Genomic DNA, 23499 nt, shown 5'->3' on the forward strand with positions numbered 1-23499 from the left:
AGTGCAGCGTTAGACACAGTGGCATTCTGCAGGCTGAGTGCTGTGTTCTCTTCATGGTCTAGAACCTGCAACAGTGCAGGGTTAGACACGGTGGCATTCTGCAGGCTGAGTGCTGTGTTCTCTTCATGGTCTAGAACCTGCAACAGTGCAGGATTAGACACAGTGGCATTCTGCAGGCTGAGTGCAGGGTTAGACGCGGTGGCATTCTGCAGGCTGAGTGTTGTGTTCTCTTCATGGTCTAGAACCTGCAACAGTGCAGGATTAGACACAGTGGCATTCTGCAGGCTGAGTGCAGGGTTAGACGCGGTGGCATTCTGCAGGCTGAGTGCTGTGTTCTCTTCATGGTCTAGAACCTGCAACAGTGCAGGGTTAGACACGGTGGCATTCTGCAGGCTGAGTGCTGTGTTCTCTTCATGGTCTAGAACCTGCGACAGTGCAGGGTTAGACACGGTGGCATTCTGCAGGCTGAGTGCTGTGTTCTCTTCGTGGTCTAGAACCTGCGACAGTGCAGGGTTAGACGCGGTGGCATTCTGCAGGCTGAGTGCTGTGTTCGCTTCATGGTCTAGAACCTGCAACAGTGCAGGGTTAGACACAGTGGCATTCTGCAGGCTGAGTGCTGTGTTCTCTTCGTGGTCTAGAACCTGCGACAGTGCAGGGTTAGACGCGGTGGCATTCTGCAGGCTGAGTGCTGTGTTCGCTTCATGGTCTAGAACCTGCAACAGTGCAGGGTTAGACACAGTGGCATTCTGCAGGCTGAGTGCTGTGTTCTCTTCATGGTCTAGAACCTGCAACAGTGCAGGGTTAGACACGGTGGCATTCTGCAGACTGAGTGCTGTGTTCTCTGTGGTCTACAACCTACAACAGTGCAGCGTTGGACACAGTGGCATTCTGCAGGCTGAGTGCTGTGTTCTCTTCGTGGTCTAGAACCTACGACAGTGCAGGGTTAGACACGGTGGCATTCTGCAGGCTGAATGCTGTGTTCTCTTCGTGGTCTAGAACCTGCGACAGTACAGGGTTAGACATGATGGCATTCTGCAGGCTGAATGCTGTGTTCTCTTCGTGGTCTAGAACCTGCGACAGTGCAGGGTTAGACGCGGTGGCATTCTGCAGGCTGAGTGCTGTGTTCTCTTCATGGTCTAGAACCTGCAACAGTGCAGGGTTAGACACAGTGGCATTCTGCAGGCTGAGTGCTGTGTTCTATTTGTGGTCTAGAACCTGCAACAGTGCAGGGTTAGACACAGTGGCATTCTGCAGGCTGAGTGCTGCGTTCTATTCATGGTCTAGAAGCTGCAATTGTGCAGGGTCAGATACCCTTGGTCATAGATCGGATATATTCTTTATATAAATTTTTATTCGATGGCAAAAATATTTTCAATAAAAAATTTTCAGCAGGAAGGGTTGGCAGAAATATTAACAGAACAAGAGAATATGCATGGTCTCGACATATAAGGGTTTTATCATTAACTAGGGAACACAAGAGGATAAAGGCTTGTTTTCCCAGGTGAAGAACTGAAAAAAAAGTTCTTTGGAAAAATAACTAAAAGCATAAAAATACTGTTTACCTAATAGGTTTGCTATGATAAAGGCAGTAATTTTAATAAAAACTACAGCAGGGCTATCTATGAAAGGTCCAGCACATAGTTCAACTTCATTTCCCAGCCTCCTTTGCAGTTAGGTAGAACCACATGACTGAGATGTAGCCAATAGAGAGAAAGCAGAAGTGACCTGTGGGACTTCTTGATTGGCTCAGGAGATGGGTTCCTAACTCACCTACTGTAAGGTCGCCTGCCACAGACTTCTTAAGACTTTACACATAAAACGCCAAACTTCTATGATGTTAAGATGTGAGGTTTTAGAGTTCACTTATTATACCCACCACCTTGTACAGGAACTAAATGGAATTTCATCAACTAGCACTGTAGTTGTGTTCTATAAAGTTGCTGTGGACACTGCATGTGATGGTTAACTTCATGTGACAGTGTGACAGGCCTGGGGGACTCCAAGATTATTATGAGTGTCTATCAGGGTACTTCTGGTAGAAGTAACATTTGAACCTGTAGACTTAGTATAGACCTCCACTCCGGTGGGGGTGGGCATCACGGTTTCCACCGAGGGCAGAATAGAACAACGGAACTCACAGCCAGCAACACTGTAGCTGGGGCCTGAATGAAGCTTGCACAACACCCTCTCCAAGGGCACTTACAGCTTCCTTGAGTTTCAGAGCACCCCACAGCGCTTAAACACTCAGCTTGGGCACGCCTTCACACTCCAAAGAGCACAAAACCAAAGTGGGGCATTAAATAAACTGTGAGAAGGAGGCTGTTTTGAGTGACAGAGAGGGAGCAAGGCAGAAGATGCCTCGTTCAGCCTCATCTGGGAACACTTGAGTTGGGTCCTTCAATTATCACCACTCCCCTCCTGCTTAGGCATGACCATGGAAACACCCGGGAGTACTTGTTTTAGAGCTGAGTCAGTGAGTCTGTAAATATGATAGTCAGCCTGAGACGGGGTGGGTGCTGGTTGGTCATCTATGGATTCGACATGCTTGTTCTGTCTACCAATGTCCCTCTAACTCTCCTCAAGTCGTGTAAGGTCCTGAGTCTCCAGTATGCGCCAAGCACAGTTCTAGGATTGTAAAACATTGCTTTACCAAACCTTCCCACCAATCAGACAGTACATGCAAACATTGCTGTGCAATGGACAGTCCAGTTTGATTTCAGCTCATGCAATGTCTACCAGCTTTCAGAAGACCTCAGAAGTGGTCCAGGACTCACATCCTCAGCTTGGGCCATACCACATCCTTCATTAAGCTTACTGTTTGCATTGCTTATGTTGCTTTGATTTGCAAAGATTTAATAATGCTTTTCAGGCCGGAAGAACCACAGGGTGAGACTAATCCTTTGCTTCCCTCTCCCTGAGCCCTTGTTCTTTTCCTGACTTTGTCCCAGGAAACTGGGGAGCAATTATGCACCTGACTGGGACTTTCTAAAATCACAGGGCATAATTTCCCAAAGTTTGCGATTAAAGAACATTTTTATGTGTGGTGCTTCACGGCTGTGGAGGCTTTTTCTTGACGGATTAATCATTAAGCGATTTTCTTGAGACGCGCTTGTTAGAATCTGACAGTTAAGAATGCCAAGCTCCAGGAAGTCACAGGCTGTGCCAGTCAGCTCTGTGATGTTTCATGCTCTCCACACCCATTAAAAGTTTTATTTTGTTCTGAAATATATTCAAAATGCTTAAGATATTTAAAAAAAGCCAGATATCCAAAGGCTTATACTTTCTCCCAACTCATGAAATAACCAAAAAGCAGCTTTTACACACACACACACACACACACACACACACACACACACACACACACACACACACGAGGGAGATTTGAGCGGAACAGATTGCTCCGTGCTCCCGTCTTGAGACTCACACAGACCTGGGTTCCCAGTCTGCATGGCTTCTTCCCTCGACATTTTATCTGGAAAATGAGTGCTCTGAGGCTTCATTCTTATCTTAAACAGAGTTCACAGGGCAGGTCCTGTGTACGAAGACCATCACACAGGTCCCAGAACACATCTGCCGCACTCAGCACCACCACCACGAACAGTTAGCATAAAATCCAAAGGAGGCTGGAATTGCATGGAAGGCAACTGCACTTCAGTGGAGTGGGGGCGAGCATAATAAGCAAACCTTTGGTAGAAATGACTGAGTATTCAAAAGACAAACAGGTGACTCTGAGATCTGTCCTTGTTAGCAGGAAGGACATGGGGACAGAAATGTCTGCCTATGGGAAGGGCAGGGGACTCAGGACACACAGGTGCTTGCCTGGTACTCACTACTGTCTCTTACCTGGGATGAGGTAGAAGTTTGTCATGTGGTCACCCACTATCTTTAGACACATTCTCTATAAAACACAAGAAACTCCCCAAAGTACGAGCCAGCTAGAAGCCAGGACCCCCCTTTTCAGCACTCCTTGTAAATAGAAAGCAGGCTGTGGCCATAGACTCAAATAATATTACACAGAGGTTAATGGGGCGAGGCCTGGGTAAGGTGTGGAGAGCCTTCCTCCCTCAGCTCACAATAACTGGTGCTACATAGAAATGCAAACCCAGTATTGGCCAAAACTTACTCTCTCCAGAAGAAAAACCACATATTCGGGGTTTTTTTTAAATTCCATTTTGGAATGTGGGTAAGTACAGTTTTCTGTTGGTATCTGAAAGGGCTGGTTCCAGGAACTCCCATGGATACCAAATTCTCAGACATCCAAGTCCTTATATTTATTAAGTGGTATATGCAGTCTATTTGTATGTAACCTGCACACAGCCTTGGGATAGTTTAGCTTAGATCTTCTCTAGATTACCCATAATAACCTAATGCAATGCAAGATCTGTGCAAACAGCTGTTGCACTGCAATGTTCGGGGAATAATGACAAAGAGGGAAAGGGTACGGATGGACAGACAGGTATGTGTGTGTGTGTGTGTGTGTGTGTGTGTGTGTGCGCGCGCACGTGCGCGTGCGCATGTTCTCAATTTTTGGTTGGTTTGGCAAGCAGATGCAGACAGAGCACATGGGTGTAGAGGGCTGCCTGCAATTCTAAAAGCGCCTGCATGCCCCAGTGGCTAACGGAAGCTGTGTGTCACACAGCTCTCACAAACTGCCATAGTGTAGACTCTTTTCAATGAGCTCTGGTTTCATAGGGTGTGGATCCCTACCTGACACAGGTGACACACTATCCCTCTGTCACCCCTGCGTCCCCTTCTTTGTTTGTTTGCATGGCCAGCCATCTGTGTTCATTCAGAATGAGAATTTGAGAATAAGGTTTTCACACATGCACACCCTCTCTGTCTCTGTCTCTGTCTCTCTGTCTCTCTTTGTCTCTGTCTCTGTCTCTCTCTCTCTCTCTCTCACACACACACCACTGCTTTGTCTTAACACTTCTCCTTTGAGTTTCTTCAGTTTGTTGGCTCATGAAACCAGATGGAAGAATAGTGATATGTTTCCTCTGAACTAATGGGGATGAATGAACTCCAGAGGTAATTCACACTTACACTGCTTCAGCAGGCCTGTCCTATCTAAGGACCAGTCACTTAAGTGTGTTGATCTCAAAGGCCCTGCAGCCGGGACAGCACACTCCTAACCTCTAGGCAAACACAGTGAGAATTAAGGATCCTCAAAACACCTGAATTCCCAAACCTGTACATACAACAAAGGGGTTTTATGATTTAAAGCTGGTCTCGGCAAGGGAAGGGATTTGAAAGAGGCAGGAAGATGTGAACATCCTTCATAAGTGTTGCTTAAGGCCAGCATCCTTTGTGAGGCTGAATTGACATGGAGGAAAGGTCAAATGTCATTCTGTTTACTGTCACGCTAAAAAAGATAAAACTGCAGGAAATTGGTACTGATGTAGGAGTCAGTCATCAGAAAATCACTTTAGAATGAGAGGTGTGTGTATGTGTATGTGTGTGTGTGTGTGTTTAAATACTCACTTTCTGTGGAGATTCAAGAGTGAATTCTGTCAGTTTTATCACCTAGTTAGAATCTATCTGCTTTTCTCCCTGCTGCACATAGCCAGGCAGGCCTCCCAATAAGTGCTCAGCTACTGAATGAACAATCAGATGAACTAAGGAACTAGGGGAAGAATGGGAAGAATGGAACTGTCTACAAATGTGTGTGTCAACAAGACCTGCATTAACTGTGTGTCAAAAGACACTGAGTTAAAAACGATCTCTCTTTTTTTTCTTTTGCAGACCAGAAACTACTCTCTTGGAACCATTCATAAGCAAGAGACACCAACACTGTGACATATGCCGGTGCCACCACCACCACCACCACCACCGCCACCTCCTCTGCCTCCACCTCCTCCACCTCTGGGGGCTCCTCCCCCTCCACCCCCACCAGGGCCCCCGGTAAGGCCTGTTTGTTTTCCCTGTGTCTCCCTGTGGAGCTCCTGCCTCTGAATGATCTTGAACAGGAGATTGGTGTTGGGATGCTGCTGGTGCAGGCTCCCAGGTGACAGGCACTCCTTAGGATTCTGACTCTGGCTGCTTTGGGGTGTAATCAGTCTGGACTAAACGTTTCTCTCCCTCCCCTGCTCCCCCACACATCTCATTTCCACCTTTCTTCAGTCTCCACGATTCCCCCCCCCCACTCAGTCCCCACCACGTGCTGCAGGCTTTCCCAGTCTCCCTAAGTGACCTTCCGTCTCGCTAGACGCTGGTGAAAGCCTCCTGCTAAAGCCAGGCCCATAAGACACTGAGAAGTCAAGTCTAGGTGGGGTGTTGTGCAGAAGGTGATGATGATACCCTGGCTTCGGTCCCCCAGGTCTAAGTCCATCGAGTTACATGTTGGGTTGAAAGCTACAGGGAAATGGGACTCACCGACAGAAATCCCTGTGTCTGAAGCAATGAAGCTAGTCTACTTCTATCCAGGCTATACTTTTAGTTTAATCATTGGATTTGCGTTAGAAGAGTGCCACGGAGGGTGGCTGTTCTGTTCTGGAACAGAATTCAACCTCAGCACCAGTGACACTGAGACAGACTAGCTGGGGTGGGGAGTCGCTGAGCTGTATATTTTAGGATACTGTTTAACAAGATCCTCAGCCTCTGCCTATGCCATGCCAGTAACACCCCTCAAGTGCGGCAATAAGAATATTCTCAGATACTGCCTGGTGGAGGGAAAATATAGACAGAATAGGAATAAGCACTGAAGTTTCACTGCTGAGCTTGACCCTGCATGCTCAAATTCAAGGTCATCACTACGTGGTGATGAACAGTTTGTAAATCAAGAAAACAAGGGAGAAACTATTGATGGATCCTAGATAAGAAATAATCCACCTATAGCGAGAAAGCAGGATCCATCTACTTGTTTGACATTGGAGGTTTTAGAACTGGCCAGAGTGTTGGAATCAAGTCTTGGAAACTGTGTGTGTGTGTGTGTGTGTGTGTGTGTGTGTGTGTGTGTGTGTGTGTGTGGTTTTTCAAGACAGAGTTTCTCTGTGTAGCACTTGCACTATATACCAGGCTGACCTTGAACTCACAGAGATCCACCTGTCTCTGCCTCCCAAGTGCTGGGATTAAAGGTGAGCACCACCAGAACCCAGCTCAGGTCTTGGAACTCTTAATGACTACTAAAATTATTATGTCCTAAGAGACAATTTTGTGGTATTGACCAAACAGTTTAAAAAACAAATGTGCTCTATGTTCTAGACAATCTTTCTTTAAGAAATTAATCGTGGGAGCTAGTGAGGATGGAGGACACCGAGGAAACAAGTCCCTCTTGACACAACAGGACTGACACATGCCTACGAACTCAGAGACTGTGGTGGCATGCACAGATCCGTCAGATGGGGTCCCAGCACTGATGGGGAAAAGACACAGGCCCGCATTTCTAACCTGTTAGTTATCTCCCTCTGGTAACAGCTCACAGAGGGAAACTTAGTTTTCTCAATGCAGTTTCACTGGGTACACAAACCACACTTAGGGCAGGCCCCATGCCAAGCAGTGGATGCCAACACAACAAACTCAGTGGTGTTTTGGGAGTGCTTTTGTCACACAGTTCTTTGTCTGGACATTTTTTTAACCTTATAGATCTTTTGCTTGTATATCATGGCTTCTGATTCGGCTTTTATAGGTTTTCTGTGTGTGTACATGTGTATGTCTCGGCATCTATATGTGTTTCTTGCATTTTTTCTTTGGCTTTTTTTTCCTGTTTGCTTTTTGTTTTGTCCTATTCTGTTTTGTTTTGTTTGTTTATTTGTTTGTTTTTGTTTTTTTTAGTTTTGGGATTATTATTATTTAGATAGCTATTTGTATTCTAATGATCCAGAGAGAAAGGGTGTGGCTTTGGGTGGGTGGGAGAGTGGAGAGGATCTGGAAGGAGAGTTGGAAGAGGAAAAAATGTAATTAGAATATATTGCATGAAAAAAATCTAGTTTTGATTAAAAGATAAAATATTGTGAAAATAATAGACATTTCTGATATTCTGAAAAAAGACTATATAGCTATATGACATTAATAATTAGATTACTTGTAATGGTAGCCAAAAAAGAAATTAAATTTTTTAATTTGCAGGAGAGTCAAAAATTGTTTCCCAGTACACAATACAGCATGCTAGATCTTCATTAAAAATCATACTCCAATTAGTATATAATTTCCAAAGTACAATTGATTCAGGAAGGTTGCCCAGGAAACCTGTGGGCACCAAGTTCAGAGTCATTGGGGGACATCAAGATGACCCAGGGGGTTAAGGCATTTGTTGGGCAAGCCTCAGTGTGGTCCTTAAAACCCACAAAAAGGCAGAATGAGAGAACTGATTCCCCAAAGCTGTTCTCTTATCCTCTCTCTCTCTCTCTCTCTCTCTCTCTCTCTCTCTCTCTCTCTCTCTCTCTCTCTCTCTCTCTCCCTCTCTCTCTCTCTCACACACACACACACACATACTCTCACATTCACACAACACACTCTGTCACACACAGTCTTACACACACACACACCGATAATGACAAATGAGTTTTGAGTTGCTGGGCAAAGAATGCTGTTGAGATTCTAAGCATCTCACAGATTCCATCTCTTTTTTTTTCTTCCATGTTGGGGACCAACCCATGGCCCACCCTTAGTGAACCGTGGCTGTGCTACAGAGCGGCACCCCACACAGCCCTTTCTTACCTACAGATCATGCGGGAAACTGTGCCTCTAAATTGCATCCCCACTAGGATAACCTTACATCACAAGCCATCTGCCGCCACACAGCGAGAAGCGCAGTCACAACCTGCGTAAGCAAGCACTCACACACATCTAGAATGTGGGCAAGCTGTGACCAAGGTGCTTCCCAGCCCAATAGCTGGGGTGAAGAATTGAAAGGAAAATATTTTATGATGCATAAAATGACATGATATTCAGATTTTAGCTCATAAATAAAGTTTACTCATTTGCACATCATCAGTGCCTGTGTTTCTGCTATATCGCTGACGCAGCAACCAAGGAAAATGTTATTTGACCAAAAGGAACTCCCTTATCGTTTGTGGACCTGTGTCTTAATAATTGATTTATTTATTTCAATTTGGGCAATAAATATTTTGTGGAAATTATTTCTCTTTTGCTACAGACAGTCACATAGGCTAACTTTCATTTGGCCCCTTAGCCTACAATCCCTGGAATATTTACTGTCTGGCCCCTTCCGGGGACAAGTCACCAATACCTGTCCTGCAGCCAGCTGGCCTTGTTGAGCCTCCCGTGTCTCTCCAGCCACCAGCATCTCAGCAAGCTTACATCATGTGTTGTCCTTCTCTGCATTCCCTCTCAGGGACTTCCCATGGCCTTTGACAACCTGGGGCCCGCCTCCCTCTCCAGCTCCCCCTGAACCTCCCCCCACCGTGGTCTTTATATGGATGTTCCTTCCGTCTGGAAGAAACGTTCTAATAAAATCCAAGCTGAGGTCCAATCCACTGACCCCGCTGGTTTCTGTACTTATTTTCAAAGCCCTCCTTTGGAGCAGTAAATGTTTTTAACTATGTTTTTATTTTATTAGTGTTTACATTTATTTAATCCTGCATTTTTTGTCTCTGGCTTGACATAGACATTCAGATTATGAAGGTAGGAAAGGAAGAAATGAAGAGAGGGATGGAGGAGGGGAAGAGGAAGGTGAGGGGAGAGAAGAAAGGAAGGAAAGAAGGAAGAGGAAGGATGAATGAACAAATGAATGAATGAATGAATGAATGAATGAGACAGGAAATTGTAACTGGAGGTTTCTCTCCCACTCACCAGTTCCCAAATTACCACTCAGAGGTTTACATTAACTACAAACTGTTTGACCTATTAGCTCAGGCTTATTATTAACTAGCTCTTACAACTTAAAATAACCCATTTCTATTATACTGTATTTTACCATGAGGCTCGTGGCTTGTTACCTCACATCTTGCTCCTCGGCAGCTGCTGGCGTCTCTCTGACCCTGCCTTCTTTTTCCTGTATTCAGCTTGACTTCTCTGCCTAGCTCTATTCTGCCCTGTCATGGGCAAAAACAGCTTCTTTATTTAACCAATGGCGATAAAAACATATTCACAGCACACAGAGGGGCATCCCACATCAGGAAATTAAAGACTGTATGAGTAAACAGAGTTAAGAAGCAGAGCTAAAGTTTTCCTAACTAATGGTCAGGGCTTTAAGCATTTGTTAAAATCCAAAACAAGGCCCTTATTCAGGACCCCAGGCACCATGGGAAGTAAGACTAAACTCAACCCTGAACACAGCCTGGACAATGGGAGTTTGTAGTCAAGGACCTGAAAAGATGGGTTGTGGATAAATAATTACTAAGAGGAAGCATGGCAGTGGGGGGCGTCATTGAGACTCTGGATAAATCTATCTGCTGTTGTTTGTTTATATGTTTGTTGCAGGAACCTGGAGCCTATGTGCGCTTGGCCAATCTTTACTAGTTAGCGACATCTCCAGCCGAGCGAACACGATAGGCATGGTAGAGTTTACGACCCTGATCAGAACCAAAACAATCAGATAGCTGGAGTTCAGGGTTCTTGGCAAACACATTCAACAAGGTTCCTTTTCAAAACTGGATTATTTTTTTAAGTGCACAGATGGGTCTAGAAGTTCCTGATGCCTGACCAAGTTTTAATAAGTTGTGAAGATTTCTCCTTCTCCCCTTTTACCATCTCCTATCCCCCAACTCCAGGCATGTGCATCTTTGATGCGGCAGGAGGTGGAGAGGGCTGTAGGGGTTTTAGCGTAAGCTTCTGCTCAGCCAGGCAGCTCTGGCCTAATGTCTCCGCCCTTCCCTGAAACCCCACACCCTGCCCAGCCCACTGCCACCTCTTTTTAGCTGTTCTCCTTTTTCTTGTACCTTTAAAATCCAGCAAGCTGTGCAAATTGCCTGTGGGGTGTGTTGACTCACTTATAGCTAAATTATTAGTGTTGCTTTGTTTAGAATGTGGGTTTTGGGGGGTTGGGAGGTGTTTCGAGACAGAGTTTCTCTGTATTGCTTTGATTCTGTCCTGGAACTTGCTCTGTAGACCAGGCTGGCTTCGAACTCACAGAGATCCGCCTTCCTCTGCCTCCCAAATGCTGGGATTGAAGGCGTGCACCACCAACTCCTGGCATGGAATGCGTTTTTTAAATGTGTTTTCTAAGCCTACAATGGATTTGAATTTGAAATGCTGCCGAACTGTACTAAACTTATTTTCAAATCCTCTTGTATCCTTGTTTCCAAGCATATTAGATAAAGTGAGACAGCAAACTCCATAAGGGCACGTGAATTTCATCTGCCTGCCATGGTCACCCACAGAGCAAAATGCAGACATCAAAGAACTTTGTCAAAATTTTGGAGATTGGTAGCCCAGTCAGAGCCTGCCAGTAATATGCATGGCTGTAGCACATGAGTTTATTCATGAAATAAAACCAGGGGTTTCCCTGACATTAGGTTTAATATTGCTATAAAGCATCCTCAGAGAGAGACGGTTGTCCCAGAGCTGGCCATATCTTGCTGTCTCAACATCAAGGATGAACTGGCTTGCTGCCATTGCTTCACCATGAGAGGCAACATGCTGATGCAGACGATGCCACAGTGCCGTGCGTTTTTCCTACCTGTTCTGAAGGCTACTGCAGGGAAACAATAGTGGGCCTCGGTGTTCTGTTCCCTCTTAGTGCTTGTCAAGTCATTTCATTTGGAAACCCGGTGGCATCATGTTTCTCCTGTGGACTGAGGATTGCATGATTCATGGACCAAGTAGTCATCTCAGAGTTGACACTATCAGACATGACTTACCCGGGGAGATTTTCCTGCCATCTCTGGGGTGCAAGGGCTTCCGATAGGAAAGCAGGGTAGAAAATGCACTGTTCTCTGAAGTGCCCTGAGATACCCTGGAATCTGATGCTATTGGGGAAGAAGTGGGGGTGGCAGAGCGGGGTGGAAGGAAGCTTGGTAGAACTGCCTATTATATACGCTCTCAAAAGGGTAATTTGCATGTTCACTAGTGCATTTGCAATAATGAAAGGCTCGCGGAATCTTAAGTGCTGTCACTCAAGTGTGTTCTCTTGACATGCTGGTGTTTTGAGTCGTGCTGCTAACGGGGGACTCAAGTGTTTCCCTGGGACCGAGTGATCCTGGAAGGAAGAGGAGGTTTTTACAGTGCACCCTCTGTGTATTGTATTAAAGCTGGCCTTGCCTTTTGTTTACCAGTCTACAAAACGACACCTTTGTCTTCTAGTGATTTTAAAAACCTAATTCCTTTCTCTGTGGAGTTGCATAGAGAGCAGCAACAACAGGTCCATGAAAACCGAGCTGGTTTTTTTGCAGCAGATTTCCTGTCTGCACTAGAGGTGTGCCTGGACCTGCCACTCACGCTTGCAAAGGGCCATTCAGGACACCATTCAAACATGTTTGTCTGTCGCAGCTGTGAGGTGGGCGGGTGGCAGGCACAGAGAGGAGAAGCCTGCATGGCATGTAGCTGTATACTGATGATGCCCAGGAACTGACAGGAACCCCAGCAACAGTGATCCAGTCAGCAAGCCAGAAGGGTTTTCATCCCATGTACCTGGCCTGAGCAGAAGCCACCCCGTGCGGCACCTAAAAGGAAGGGAAGGACAATTCCACAGTGCCAAGCCAGCCGTGGGATATAGGCAGTTTCTGGAGCCCATACTCCTCGCCAGAGCATTATTCACACCCCAAACTGCTGGGTTTTGGCCTAAGGGAACTTGAAATTCCACCATCACTAGCCATTCCCAGAAAACCCACAAGGCAGTCATTTCTGCCTTCCAGGTCTAACTTCATCTGAGCATGGTTGTGATAAGAATGTGGGTCCTAGAGATGCTGGGGTCTTACATCCCTTGCCCAACAGCTCTAAGTTTTGCCTTTCTTGTCGTAAATGTGAACACCTTCCAAGGTCATGTGGCTAACTGTCATTAGACAACCAGCCTGAGCAGGTGTGGAAACCTGAGGCAGGGTCTCAGCTCTACACTCCGTGACAAAGCAGTCCTGAGGACTCCTAAAGTCTTTAATAAAAGGCCACGCATGAGGCGACGCCTCGGTGGATTGAGTCCTGTGATGGGGATGTCCTTCTGTATATATGTTTCTCTTATTGGTTGATGAATAAAACACTGTTTGGTCTACAGCCAATAGAGGCGGGAAGATAGGCAGGACTAGGAGATGAGGAGAATTCGGGAAAAGGGAGGTGGAGAGGTGCCTCGAGAGGGCACCATGCTGACTAATGGGTAACATGCTGGGTTACAGGTAATCCACAGCTTTGTGGCAATACATAGATTAAGAGAAATGGGTTAATGATTAAGAGTAAGCTAGCCAATAAGAAGCCCAAGTCGTCAGCCAACAGTTTTATAATAAATAGTGTCTGTGTGTTTATTTGGGGCTAAGAAGGGTAGCGGGACCTGGCAGGACAAGAAAAACCTGCAGCAGCGCTGTATACAAATGATGTGTGCAAAACCACGCTGGCTCATGCACATTCAGATGAAGATAGTGAGGACAGGCACCAGTGTCACGTGTCACCACTGGCTTTTCAGACATGGAAGTTTCACTTATTTTTGAATAATAATTCCTCCACCTTCTCACCTATCCACATGAGATTTGTTTTTTAAATTTGTTGCAGTATCGTAGATGGAACCCGGGGCTTCAACGGCGCTTGGCCAGCAATTCATCGGTCTGCATCTCCTGCCCCTTTGTTCTTATTTTTGTAATTCAAGAAAGATGCCTTTAAAGAGAAAAGGATGCACAATGACTTGCCAGTGGGCTGAGTGAGACTGTGTGAAGATGATGGTGTGTGACAGTAGTGGCAGGCACCTCCTGAACAGCTGCCAGGCCTGGGAACTATGCCGAGCACTGAGCATGGGTGACTTGCGGTTAGAAGTCAGTAGGGCCAGCACTGGTGGGCCAGGTAAGGGAGCTAAGGTTCAGAGAGCACTGACAGCCCAGTGTCACAGACCCACTCGGGGATGGCAGTGGATGTCTCTATAGCTCCTGGGTATGTGCTGGAGCATTCTGCCTTGCACACTCGAGACACCAAACAGCTGAAGGACCACTGCCAGCAAGCTGTGAGTGATGCTAAGCTCTGTTGCTTGCCCATCGGGTTCTTCTTCATGAGAGCGCCTTCATAGCAGGTGATACTATTATTTTCTAAGGATTAATTTTTGTTTTGTGTGTGTGAGTGTTTTACTTGCATGTATGTATGTGTGCCATGTGTGTGCAGCAATGTAGGAGGCCAGAAAAGGGTGTTGGATGTCCTGGATCTCAGGTTACAGACTGTTGTTAGCCTCCAAGTGGGTGCTAGGAATCAAACCTAGATCCTCTTCAAACGCAGTAAATGCTCTTAACTACTAACCTTATCTTCAGCTCTAGGTGATATTATTCTAAGTTTTAAGAATCACAGATGGGCTAAGAGCTTATCCAGGGGTGCACAGCTACTAGTCTGATAAGGCTGAGGCCTAAACTCTGGCCTGGTGGCACCAGGCCTAATCTCCAGCATGAAACTAGTTGCCATTTGCTAGAGATTAGAACTCCAAGGCTATGGAATTCTCAGCCACTGCTGGTGCCCTTTGCTATCTGCAAGTTAGAAAATCAATGGATCACATTCCCCAAAACTTGGACACAGCATCTAAGACTCCTTCCTGTATCCCAGGCTGCTTCTGGAGTTAGTCTTTCTTTCCCATTCTTTGTGTATCCATTGCTTTTCTATTTACATATTAGTTTTTTCCTTAAAATTGAAAAAAGGTAGCAGTTGAGCCTCCAAATAAAGCTGTGTTGTAGTAGCAGAGAATCCCTCTGAGGAGGCAAAACACCAAAAACAAAAACCCAGAGACTGTTGTTGGAGTTCAAGCAGAAGATCGGAAAAGCAAAGCAGCTGTCCACTAGCTCTCACCTCTACCTCAGTCCAACAGAGGTGATCCTGTCTCCACGAGCTCTGCATCAAGCTTCAGACTGCTGCTTCTCCTCAACATGGCTGGAGACTAAATCTCAGAATGCAGTTTGAGACACTGGGCTTCTGTCTTTTATATACCTCCCTATGGCTGGGATTAAAGGTGTGAGCTCTGATTCTCCTTTAGACCGATTCACTCTCATGTAGCCCTCACAGAAAGATCTATCTGCTTTATCTCCTAAATTGTGGGATTAAAGGTGTATGCCACCATTGCCTAGCTTCTATAGCTAACTAGTGTGGATGGCTTTGCGTTCTGATACTTCAGGCGATCTTTATTAAACCATAAATAATTTATCATCACAAGGAGGAGGTGGGGCCAGGGCAGAGGATCTAGCTTTGTGTTTAGCTGTCACCCTACTTGGGATGAGCTCACATAGAGTCTCTGCTACCATTGCTGATGGGCACACAGTGGGGACAGTAAGTGACAGATAAGCTCAGCTGCAGCATGATCAGTCCCTACCTGTGACCAGGCCATCATGTGAGGTACTGAGCTCAGGCTGACAGAGCTGCTGGGTCTCTGCCTCTGAAAAGTGTAGATTCCTGAATCTAGAACAAAGCACATCCCTGCTCAGACAGAGTAATGAAGAGTATAGAGCTGGTCTCCTAGTCCCAGAGCAAGGTAGTATAGTAATGAGTATAACCCCTTCCTATTCCCAGAGCAGAAGTTTGAGCACATACGGCCTCTTTGTTACTTCCTACCTCTGGGTTCCTTGAAGTCCCTTTGCCACCTAACAAGTCACCCTCCTCTTCCCAGGCTTGTTCCTCCCATCTTTTGAGCACAATCCTGAACAGACAAGAATGGAGTGAGGATTGAGAGAGGGTCTTGTGGCTAGTGATCTTGCAGCAGCTAATGAGTGATTCATGCTAATGCCAGACACCCAGTGGACACTGGATCCTAGCTTTACTCCCTGAGTTGGCACTGAGGTCACAGGCAAGGCCACTGTGAGCTGGCTAGCCATTACCTCATACCTTCCACCAGCCTTTGCCCTGAGAGCCAGTAGCAGGTTCTCTGCCGTAGTGTATAAGAGTACCACACTACCTCTAGACTCTACTCAAAATGTTATGTAGAGCAAGCGCAATTATATCAGAAACAACAAACTTAGGAGCAGTAACAATTAACACTTGGGGAATTGTTGAAAAACCAGAACGAATCCTTCATCACAACCTTTCCCTTTCTAATGTGTTATTATTTTCTCAGAGAATAGACCCTCCACCTTTGCTCTCCATGGAGTTATTTTAAAGCTCACAGAAAGCACGGGGTGCAGCTGTGTTGTAGATGGTAGCAATAGATTAACATTTTAATAAGATCCTTGCACAGCGGAGGAGTCTGACTGTGTTCCAAGATGCTGACAGCAGGACTCCACCTGCACCACGTGGAGAGCTGGAACACAAAGGTGTGAAAATGTGTTTGTGTCCCTTGGCCCTCAGTTTGGAATGCATTGTGGGAAGCTGTGGGCTTCAGCAGGGATCCTGTAATGTTCCAGCCTGCTGTGTAAAAAGGAAAAAACCATGAGGTTAGGCAGATTGAAAACTGAATCGCAGGAGCCGTTTCCAAGCTGTGTGGTAGGTGAATCAAATAACATCTCTGAGCCTCAGTTTCCCATGTATTCATGGGAATAACAATGGTCACTCCCTGGGGTCCATTGCCCCTAGCACAGAAACTTCAAGAAGGGAGGAATTGGGTTTTTCGTTTGTTTTCCACAATGTGTTCTTAACATTTTGGGGATTGCCTGGCACATGGTGACACTTGTAAATCTGTATGGAATGAATGACTCCTAGGCTAACAGTGAGGATCCAATCAGAGGGTGACAATGGTTGTTTGCCAAGTATCTCTTACAAATAGCGGCAACAACCATTTTAGAGAGCAGAAACAAATCCAGTCAAGGGTCTGTGTTAATGCAAAGTTGCCAGGATAAACAGCAGAAGTTAAGATCGAGGTTGGGAGCTCCAAGGTGACCGTCGCCATTAGTCTGAAAGAAGTCCAAAAACAGGGAAGAAAGTGCATTTCTTGAGGCTGTCTGTGGTTTTAAACTCACTCTGCCAGGTTGCCCTGCCCGTGTATTCTGTGGATCCATTCTCCCAGGAGTGGCCTTCCCTTTGGTTCATGCTGAGTTGCGTGGACCTGTGTCCACACTACAGCAGGAAGACTCCAGGACAGCAGATTTGAACTGCATGGCCTTTGCTGGGGCTCATCTCCACTTGGTGTCTTCTGGGGGAGTGTCTCACCCACTCCAGGGAAATGGCAGTACAACTTAAATACTTTACACATTTGGAGAAGGCTTTGGCTAGCTGTTGGACAACAGTAGTAGCAGACTAACACACTAGCTGAAGGGAAGGCCACCTGTCTCTGGCTGGTTTCACAGCCATGGCAGTATGGGAATTCTAGATGGCCTGGCCTTAAGCCCTCTCCTTGGGTTCTATAGCAGCTGCAGGAGACTGAGGTCAAATACTATGCCCTGGTCTTTCTCTGTCTGAGCCAAGCGTTTATTTACATTTTACTGACAGGAAATTGGAACACAGGTAGAATATTTTCACTGTGTTAGTTGTTATTTAAAGATGAGAGTTAATGTTACAATTAGTTCTGATTTATTTTACTTATTAACACACACACACATACATACATACATATATATATATATATATATATATATATATATATATATATATATATTTACAAGACAGGGTTTCTCTGTATTGTTTTGGAGGCTGTCGGTCCAGCCTGGCCTCGAACTCACAGCGATCCGCCTGCCTCTGCCTCCCAAGTGCTGGGATTAAAGGTGTGAGCCACCACCGCCCGGCACGTTTTTATGTTTTTAACAGTATTAATGTATATATTTAAAGTATTTGGAGGTAAATAGCTGGTTGAAATGAAGATGAGGTTGAGCAGTGGTGGTACACACCTTTAAGCCCAGCACTTGGGAGGCAGAGGCAGGTGGATCTCAGTGAGTTCCAGGACAGCCTGGTCTACAAAGTGAGTTCCAGGACAACCAGGACTGTTACACAGAGAAAGCCTGTCTTGAAAAACAAAGAAAAGAAAAGAAAAAAAGAAAAGGAAAGGAAAAGATGAGATTGACTATGAATTGACAACTGTTGAAGCTAGATGATGGCTCCTAGGGGTCATAGTTCTAATTTTCTATAACTAAAAAGAAAGCTCCATATACCTTAAATAACTCTTGTGACTTGGCAGATGCAGGAGACTGTACAACCTGCTTTCACTAATTCAGAGAGGTGTCCAGGGGACCAAATATTGATGCCTTTTAGTTTAGCAAAATGAGATATGGGTCAGTAGTAATCTGCTTGAAATTGATATGTTTTCATGCTCTGTTTCAAGCTTTTTTCATACAACTGGGCTCTATTTTTTAAGGACTTGATATTATGGGGTTTTAGCTGCTTTGCCATCCCAGGTGTCCCCTTTAACCACTGGGCCCATCAGTGGCATGGTTTGAGGTTCTCCTCCTAAGAAAGTGAGTACAAGTGACTTTTGAGTGGAATGTCCTAAAAGCAGTGAGCTCACCATTGGCATCTCCCCAGCTGCTTTCTACCCACGTGACCCTGGGGCAAGAGGGCAGCAGGTGAGTGTACTGAGGGACGCTGCTACACTCGCTGTTCTCTGCCCTGGCCCAAGGCGTCTATCTGGTCGCTGTTTTTTTCCTCAGACAACCACAGAGAGCATTGCAGTAATTATTACAACAAAATTCTCCCACTCTACAACTCTTCGCAAGGTCAAGGTCACTAACTATGGACAAATTTTCACCTTCAGTATTTTCTGTGTCTGACTACATCCTGTTGAGAGGATGCCTGCTCTGTGATGGAACCTCTGGGTATAGTCACATGAACATAGCTGGCAAGGTGTATGTTAGGGATTAAAATGCATATAAATATATAGCACACGAGAGCATGTAATATATGGATAGTTGTATATATTTTACATACAGTTATTGAAGAAGAAGAAAGGGAGAGATTCACCAAAGATGAGGAAGGTCCCTGAGTGTGCTGGTAAAAGAGCTTTGTGTAGATTGCTGCATATTCTAGAACAATATACATGTGGTGACAGTGTTTTCTAGACCACTGAATCTAAGACCATGTTTAAAAATCGTGTTGAGAGCTAAGAACATACTTGGTTCTTCCCTCTGACGTCCCCCTCACAGCCACATTTGTTGGCACTGACTTGTCAACCGTGCGTAGACGTTTCCTGCCGAATCATCCATTCCTGTCCTTCACCTAGGTGAAATCCGTTGCTGCATCTCACCAGGACTGTACATCTCTCCATCCCCACTCGCATGCTTAGAGGAAACACAGAAGTTTACGACCTGAATGTTCCTTGGGTTATGGTGTCGGGCATGGAGGTTGGGCTTGCACAAGAGCAGCCGTCAAGTCATGGAGCTGGGTGTGTGTGAAACTGTGAAGTTCAGTGTTGTTTTTTTCTAGCTTGGAGGTCACATGTGCTGGTGGTCCAGACAAGAAGCGGGAGCTGAGCTTCATCTCGTGGCCTCGTCAGTGCCTTCTGTGTGACCTCATGCTCCTCTGTCCCTCTGTAGAACATTTCCATTCTCATTCTCTTTCCCTCCCCTCCTTCTTCCCTTACCCCTCTTCCTTGTTCTCTCCACCCCTCCCTCCCTCTCTCTGTTTGCTAAGTAATGTCTGAAGAAAAGACTACTCTAAAACTTTAAATATTTTATTTGGTTTTTGAGACAAGGTCTCATGTAGCTCAGGTTGGCTTTGAACTCACTACATAGCAAAAGATAACCTTGAACCTCTAAGTTTATGCAGTTCTGGGAACTGAATCTAGGGCTTTGTGCATGCTAGGCAAGTACTCTAGCAACTGAGATACATCCCCAGACCTTAAATGTGTCTGTCAAAGGATGGGTTTTAAAATAAAATGGGAGGAGTCTGGGGATAGGACCCACCATATCCTTCCCAGGGCTCATAGGAATCTGTGAGATTCTGTGTAAACTCTAAAACTCATACAGAATCACACATGTTCTTGTTCTGTGTTGGAAATAACTTTTTAAAAAGGCATCTCTGTTGGGATACACTATTCTAGTACATGTTACATGCATGTTGGCTTTTTCTTTTTTGCTGGGGAGTCAGCGCATATCCAGAGGCCTCATTCTCTCTGCTGCCAAATATAGATGCCCTGCTCAGGGCTCTGACACAGACACAATAGCATGCTAGGTTTCTGCTTTGGAATGCAAGTCTGGAAAGAAGGATATGTTCAAAGTCTCTTTTTGGCAATGGAGACTTTTTCCGGGGCAATTATAATAACACCTTCATATTGTCACTCAAAATCAAGAGCCTCCAATAGCTTACTGAGCAGTTGGACAGAGTTCCATGATCTCTCTCGGCACTCAAGGTGAGATGAGCAGGTCATTGTGACTTATCTGCAGTCTGCAGAAGGTGGATTCTTTACCCTGCTGGCAATGCCTGTGTAGTTGTACAGAGCCTCCCTCGTGCTGTCCACAGTCTCATGCCGTACAGAGCCACCTTGATGTGTGTAGAGCCTGCCTTGCATTGTACAGAGCCTGGCTTGCATTGTGCCACCAAGTCTTGCTCTTCCTGGCAATTTTACCTGTTCATCTTCCTTCCTTGGAGCTCCGTGGTACTCTAGAGATCACTATCAGCTAACCCAGTGAGACATTTTGTTTTGAAACCAGCTTTGAGATTAGGCTAAGCAGCCATATTTGGGGACCCACTGTGACTCAACTCTTTCATCCCAAAAGAGATGAAATTGGAAACTAAAATATGGTGTGTGCCCTTCCACTATGCCCACAGTTGACATCTCCCAGCGATCAGATTTTATTTATGCGTGACACCCTTTGGTAAGAGGTAGACTGACTTTAACATCTACTTCACCTTGGCATGCTTCTTAAAAGGAGTAAGGGACAAGTTGAAGGGTCCCGTGTCACAGGCAAGGAGGGAAGGCCACTGTGGTGTGTAAACAATTACAGTACTGACCTGAGTCACGAAGCTTATTTACAGCTGTCAAGTTCCTTTTGGCAAATGATGACACCCAGTAGCCTGAGCCTCAGTTGAAACTGTGCCCCACCCACTGCCAAATCACTCCTTGAAGCCCTAGTACCTCCAAATGTCTTCATTTGGACACAGGGCCATTAGGGCAGGCTTTAATCTACTAAGACCTCTGTAAAAAAAAAAAAAAAAAAAAAAAAAAAGGAGCTCATTCACGAACTTGCATAGAAGGGAGAACCCTAATGAGTCCTGGGGACCCAGTGAGGGCCATCTGCAAGCCCGGGAAGGAGGCCCCTGAATTTTCTAACTACTGACTCCTTAATCTTAGACTCCTAACCTGGAGATGGTGAGAAATAGATTCCTACATAGGCCAGCCCATCTAATATGCAGTGTTTGGAGTCCCGGCATACAAAGTCATCACTCAGCCAGTTCAGGGGACCCTGGCTTCTGCACCCACAGCTGTCCCCACGGCACGCAGTAGGAAAAGCCCGCCCACACATCTGTATCTCTAGACACAGATTGAGCTGTCCCCCAACAGAACCCGTGTCTCGGCTCTTGCTCCTGTCCTGCATGTGTGCCCGCATTCCCAAGTGCACGCATGGCTTTGCTGCCTTCATTTGCTGGCTAATTAGAAAAACACATAGACTCTATATCTGAGGGGCGGTTGACCCCCAAGAGTGTAGGCCTCTGCTTCTAATGACACAAGTGCTGAAGGTGCTCCAGCGGTAATGCATTTCAGAATCGATGGACAGATACCTGCTATTTCTGGAAGCTGATGTGGAGAGTCCGATCAATTCCTGGCAGCCTCTCTTCATCTGGACATCCATTATAGATGACCTCTGGGCAAGTGCAGTGCACTCTGGCCTGCTCACCTGCTGTGCAATAGTTGTTGACTTCCTCTCCCAGCTCTCCTGGTTCCTGGAGACACTTGCTGGAATGCTGATGTGCCTGGAGCCCCTAGACTGACCGACCTGTGACACAGGCGGGGTCCTAGTGTAGAACACTAGGGACCACACAAGTCAGGGTTAGCAGATGGGAACCTGCTTTCTCTTATTTTATTTACAAATGACCTTGCTCCTCCTTTTATTTTGATTTTTGTACTTCTCCTTTTCTCACTCTACCTAGACTTCCTGTACTGAGTCACTTGCACTGCCAGAATTAGAAAATAAAAATATAAAACACCCGGTTAAATTCAGTTGAAAAACGAAACTGCCAGGTGTGGTGGCACACACCTTTAAGCCTAGTGTTCAGAAATAAGAGGCAGGTGGATCTCTGGGAGTTGCCTGCTAGCCAGAGCTGCATAGTCAGACACTGAAAAAATAAGATAAAAATTTCAAATAACAAGTAATTGCTTTAGAACCAGTATGGAGCAAATGTGACCATACCTATATGTGAAATAATCATGAGCTTAATTCAAACTTGAGTGTCCTGTTTTATTGGGAAGTCGTAGGCCATGTTTATGTTTCTTGGGTGTGTATGTTTGTAGACAGATACATATCTGTCTACAAAATATCTCCTTTATAGACTTGCTTGCTTTTCTCTGCCACAAACCCAGAACTCATCTTATCACTTGTAGGTTCTGAGCAGGTAATAATGTTGCTCCTGTCTCCGTTATTTAAGGTTATGCACCTTCTTTTCTGTTGTGGTTATCTTTCTTACGGACTACTGGTCACACTTGATCAGGTTTGGTTCCCAGAACCCACAGAGTGGCTCACAACCATCTATACCACCAGGTCTAAGCCTCTGTAATTCCATCCCTGCTCTGACCTTCTCAGGCACCAGGCACACCTATGTTACATACACAAATGCAAGCCAAACACTCAGACACATAAAATAAAGAGAAAAAAAACATGCTTCCAAAAGGTTTCCTAAACCCATTTTCTTCTTGGCTTTTGTGGGTTTTGTTTGTTTGTTTGTTTGTTTGTGGTGGGTTGTTGTTTTTTTATTGTTTTGGTTTTGTTTTCTTCTTGCTTATTTTGAGACAAGGTCTCACTCACTGTATAACCCTGTCTGATCTGAAGCTGTCTATGTAGAGTGGGCGGGTTTATAACTTTCAGAGATCCCTTGCCTTTGCCACTGTACTGTGCTCGTGATTTAATTCCCAGTAGCCTTTATTCTTACAGCGGTTTTAGTTCTTAGCAAAACTGAACAGAAAGTAGTGTTCCCTCATACTCCCTGACCTCCCTAAACATATCCCCCACAATAAAAACCAGATTTTCCACCAATGCTTAAAGATTCTTCATGTTTCAAACCACCCTTTTGATGGTGTCATTACTCAAAATGAAGAGAAAAATTACCAAAGATTATGATTCTTAAAGATGTTTTCATGATGGTTTTCTACAGTGAGTGCCTTGCATTCATATTACGACATGGTCTTATTTTTTGCCAGTACAATGTGGTTTTGCAATGAAATTAACTATGCTATAGGTCAGAGGAGTGGCTAGCAGGTCAAGGGCAGCGGATATCCAATGGAATTAATATTCTAGTCCTTAACACATCTAGGGCGGCAGGATGCTCCTTGGTCTTCGAGTTTTCCAAAGCAGGGCTGTACCTGCTTCCTTCAGGGTGAGGCTCACTGAGCTCCAAAGAGTCTGGGATTCATCTGCCTAAAGGCAG

General features: G+C 45.4%; 1 protein-coding gene across 5 annotated transcripts in view; it reads left to right on the forward strand.

Moving 5' to 3' along the window:
- Positions 1 to 23499, forward strand: part of Wipf3 (WAS/WASL interacting protein family member 3) — an 82292-nt gene that overhangs the window by 22692 nt on the left and 36101 nt on the right. For all 5 annotated transcript variants that reach the window (XR_005873862.1, XR_005873860.1, XR_005873861.1 and 2 more), the window contains exon 2: positions 5743 to 5901. Coding sequence is in view for 2 of the 5 variants with exons in the window: in XM_040737813.1 (XP_040593747.1) it covers positions 5800 to 5901 (102 nt within the window). In the remaining 3 variants the exon portion in view is untranslated. The remainder of the gene's footprint in view (positions 1 to 5742; positions 5902 to 23499) is intronic.

The sequence above is a fragment of the Mesocricetus auratus genome, unplaced genomic scaffold (genome assembly GCF_017639785.1).
Source record: "Mesocricetus auratus isolate SY011 unplaced genomic scaffold, BCM_Maur_2.0 Super-Scaffold_100676, whole genome shotgun sequence".
Lineage (NCBI taxonomy): Eukaryota > Metazoa > Chordata > Mammalia > Rodentia > Cricetidae > Mesocricetus > Mesocricetus auratus.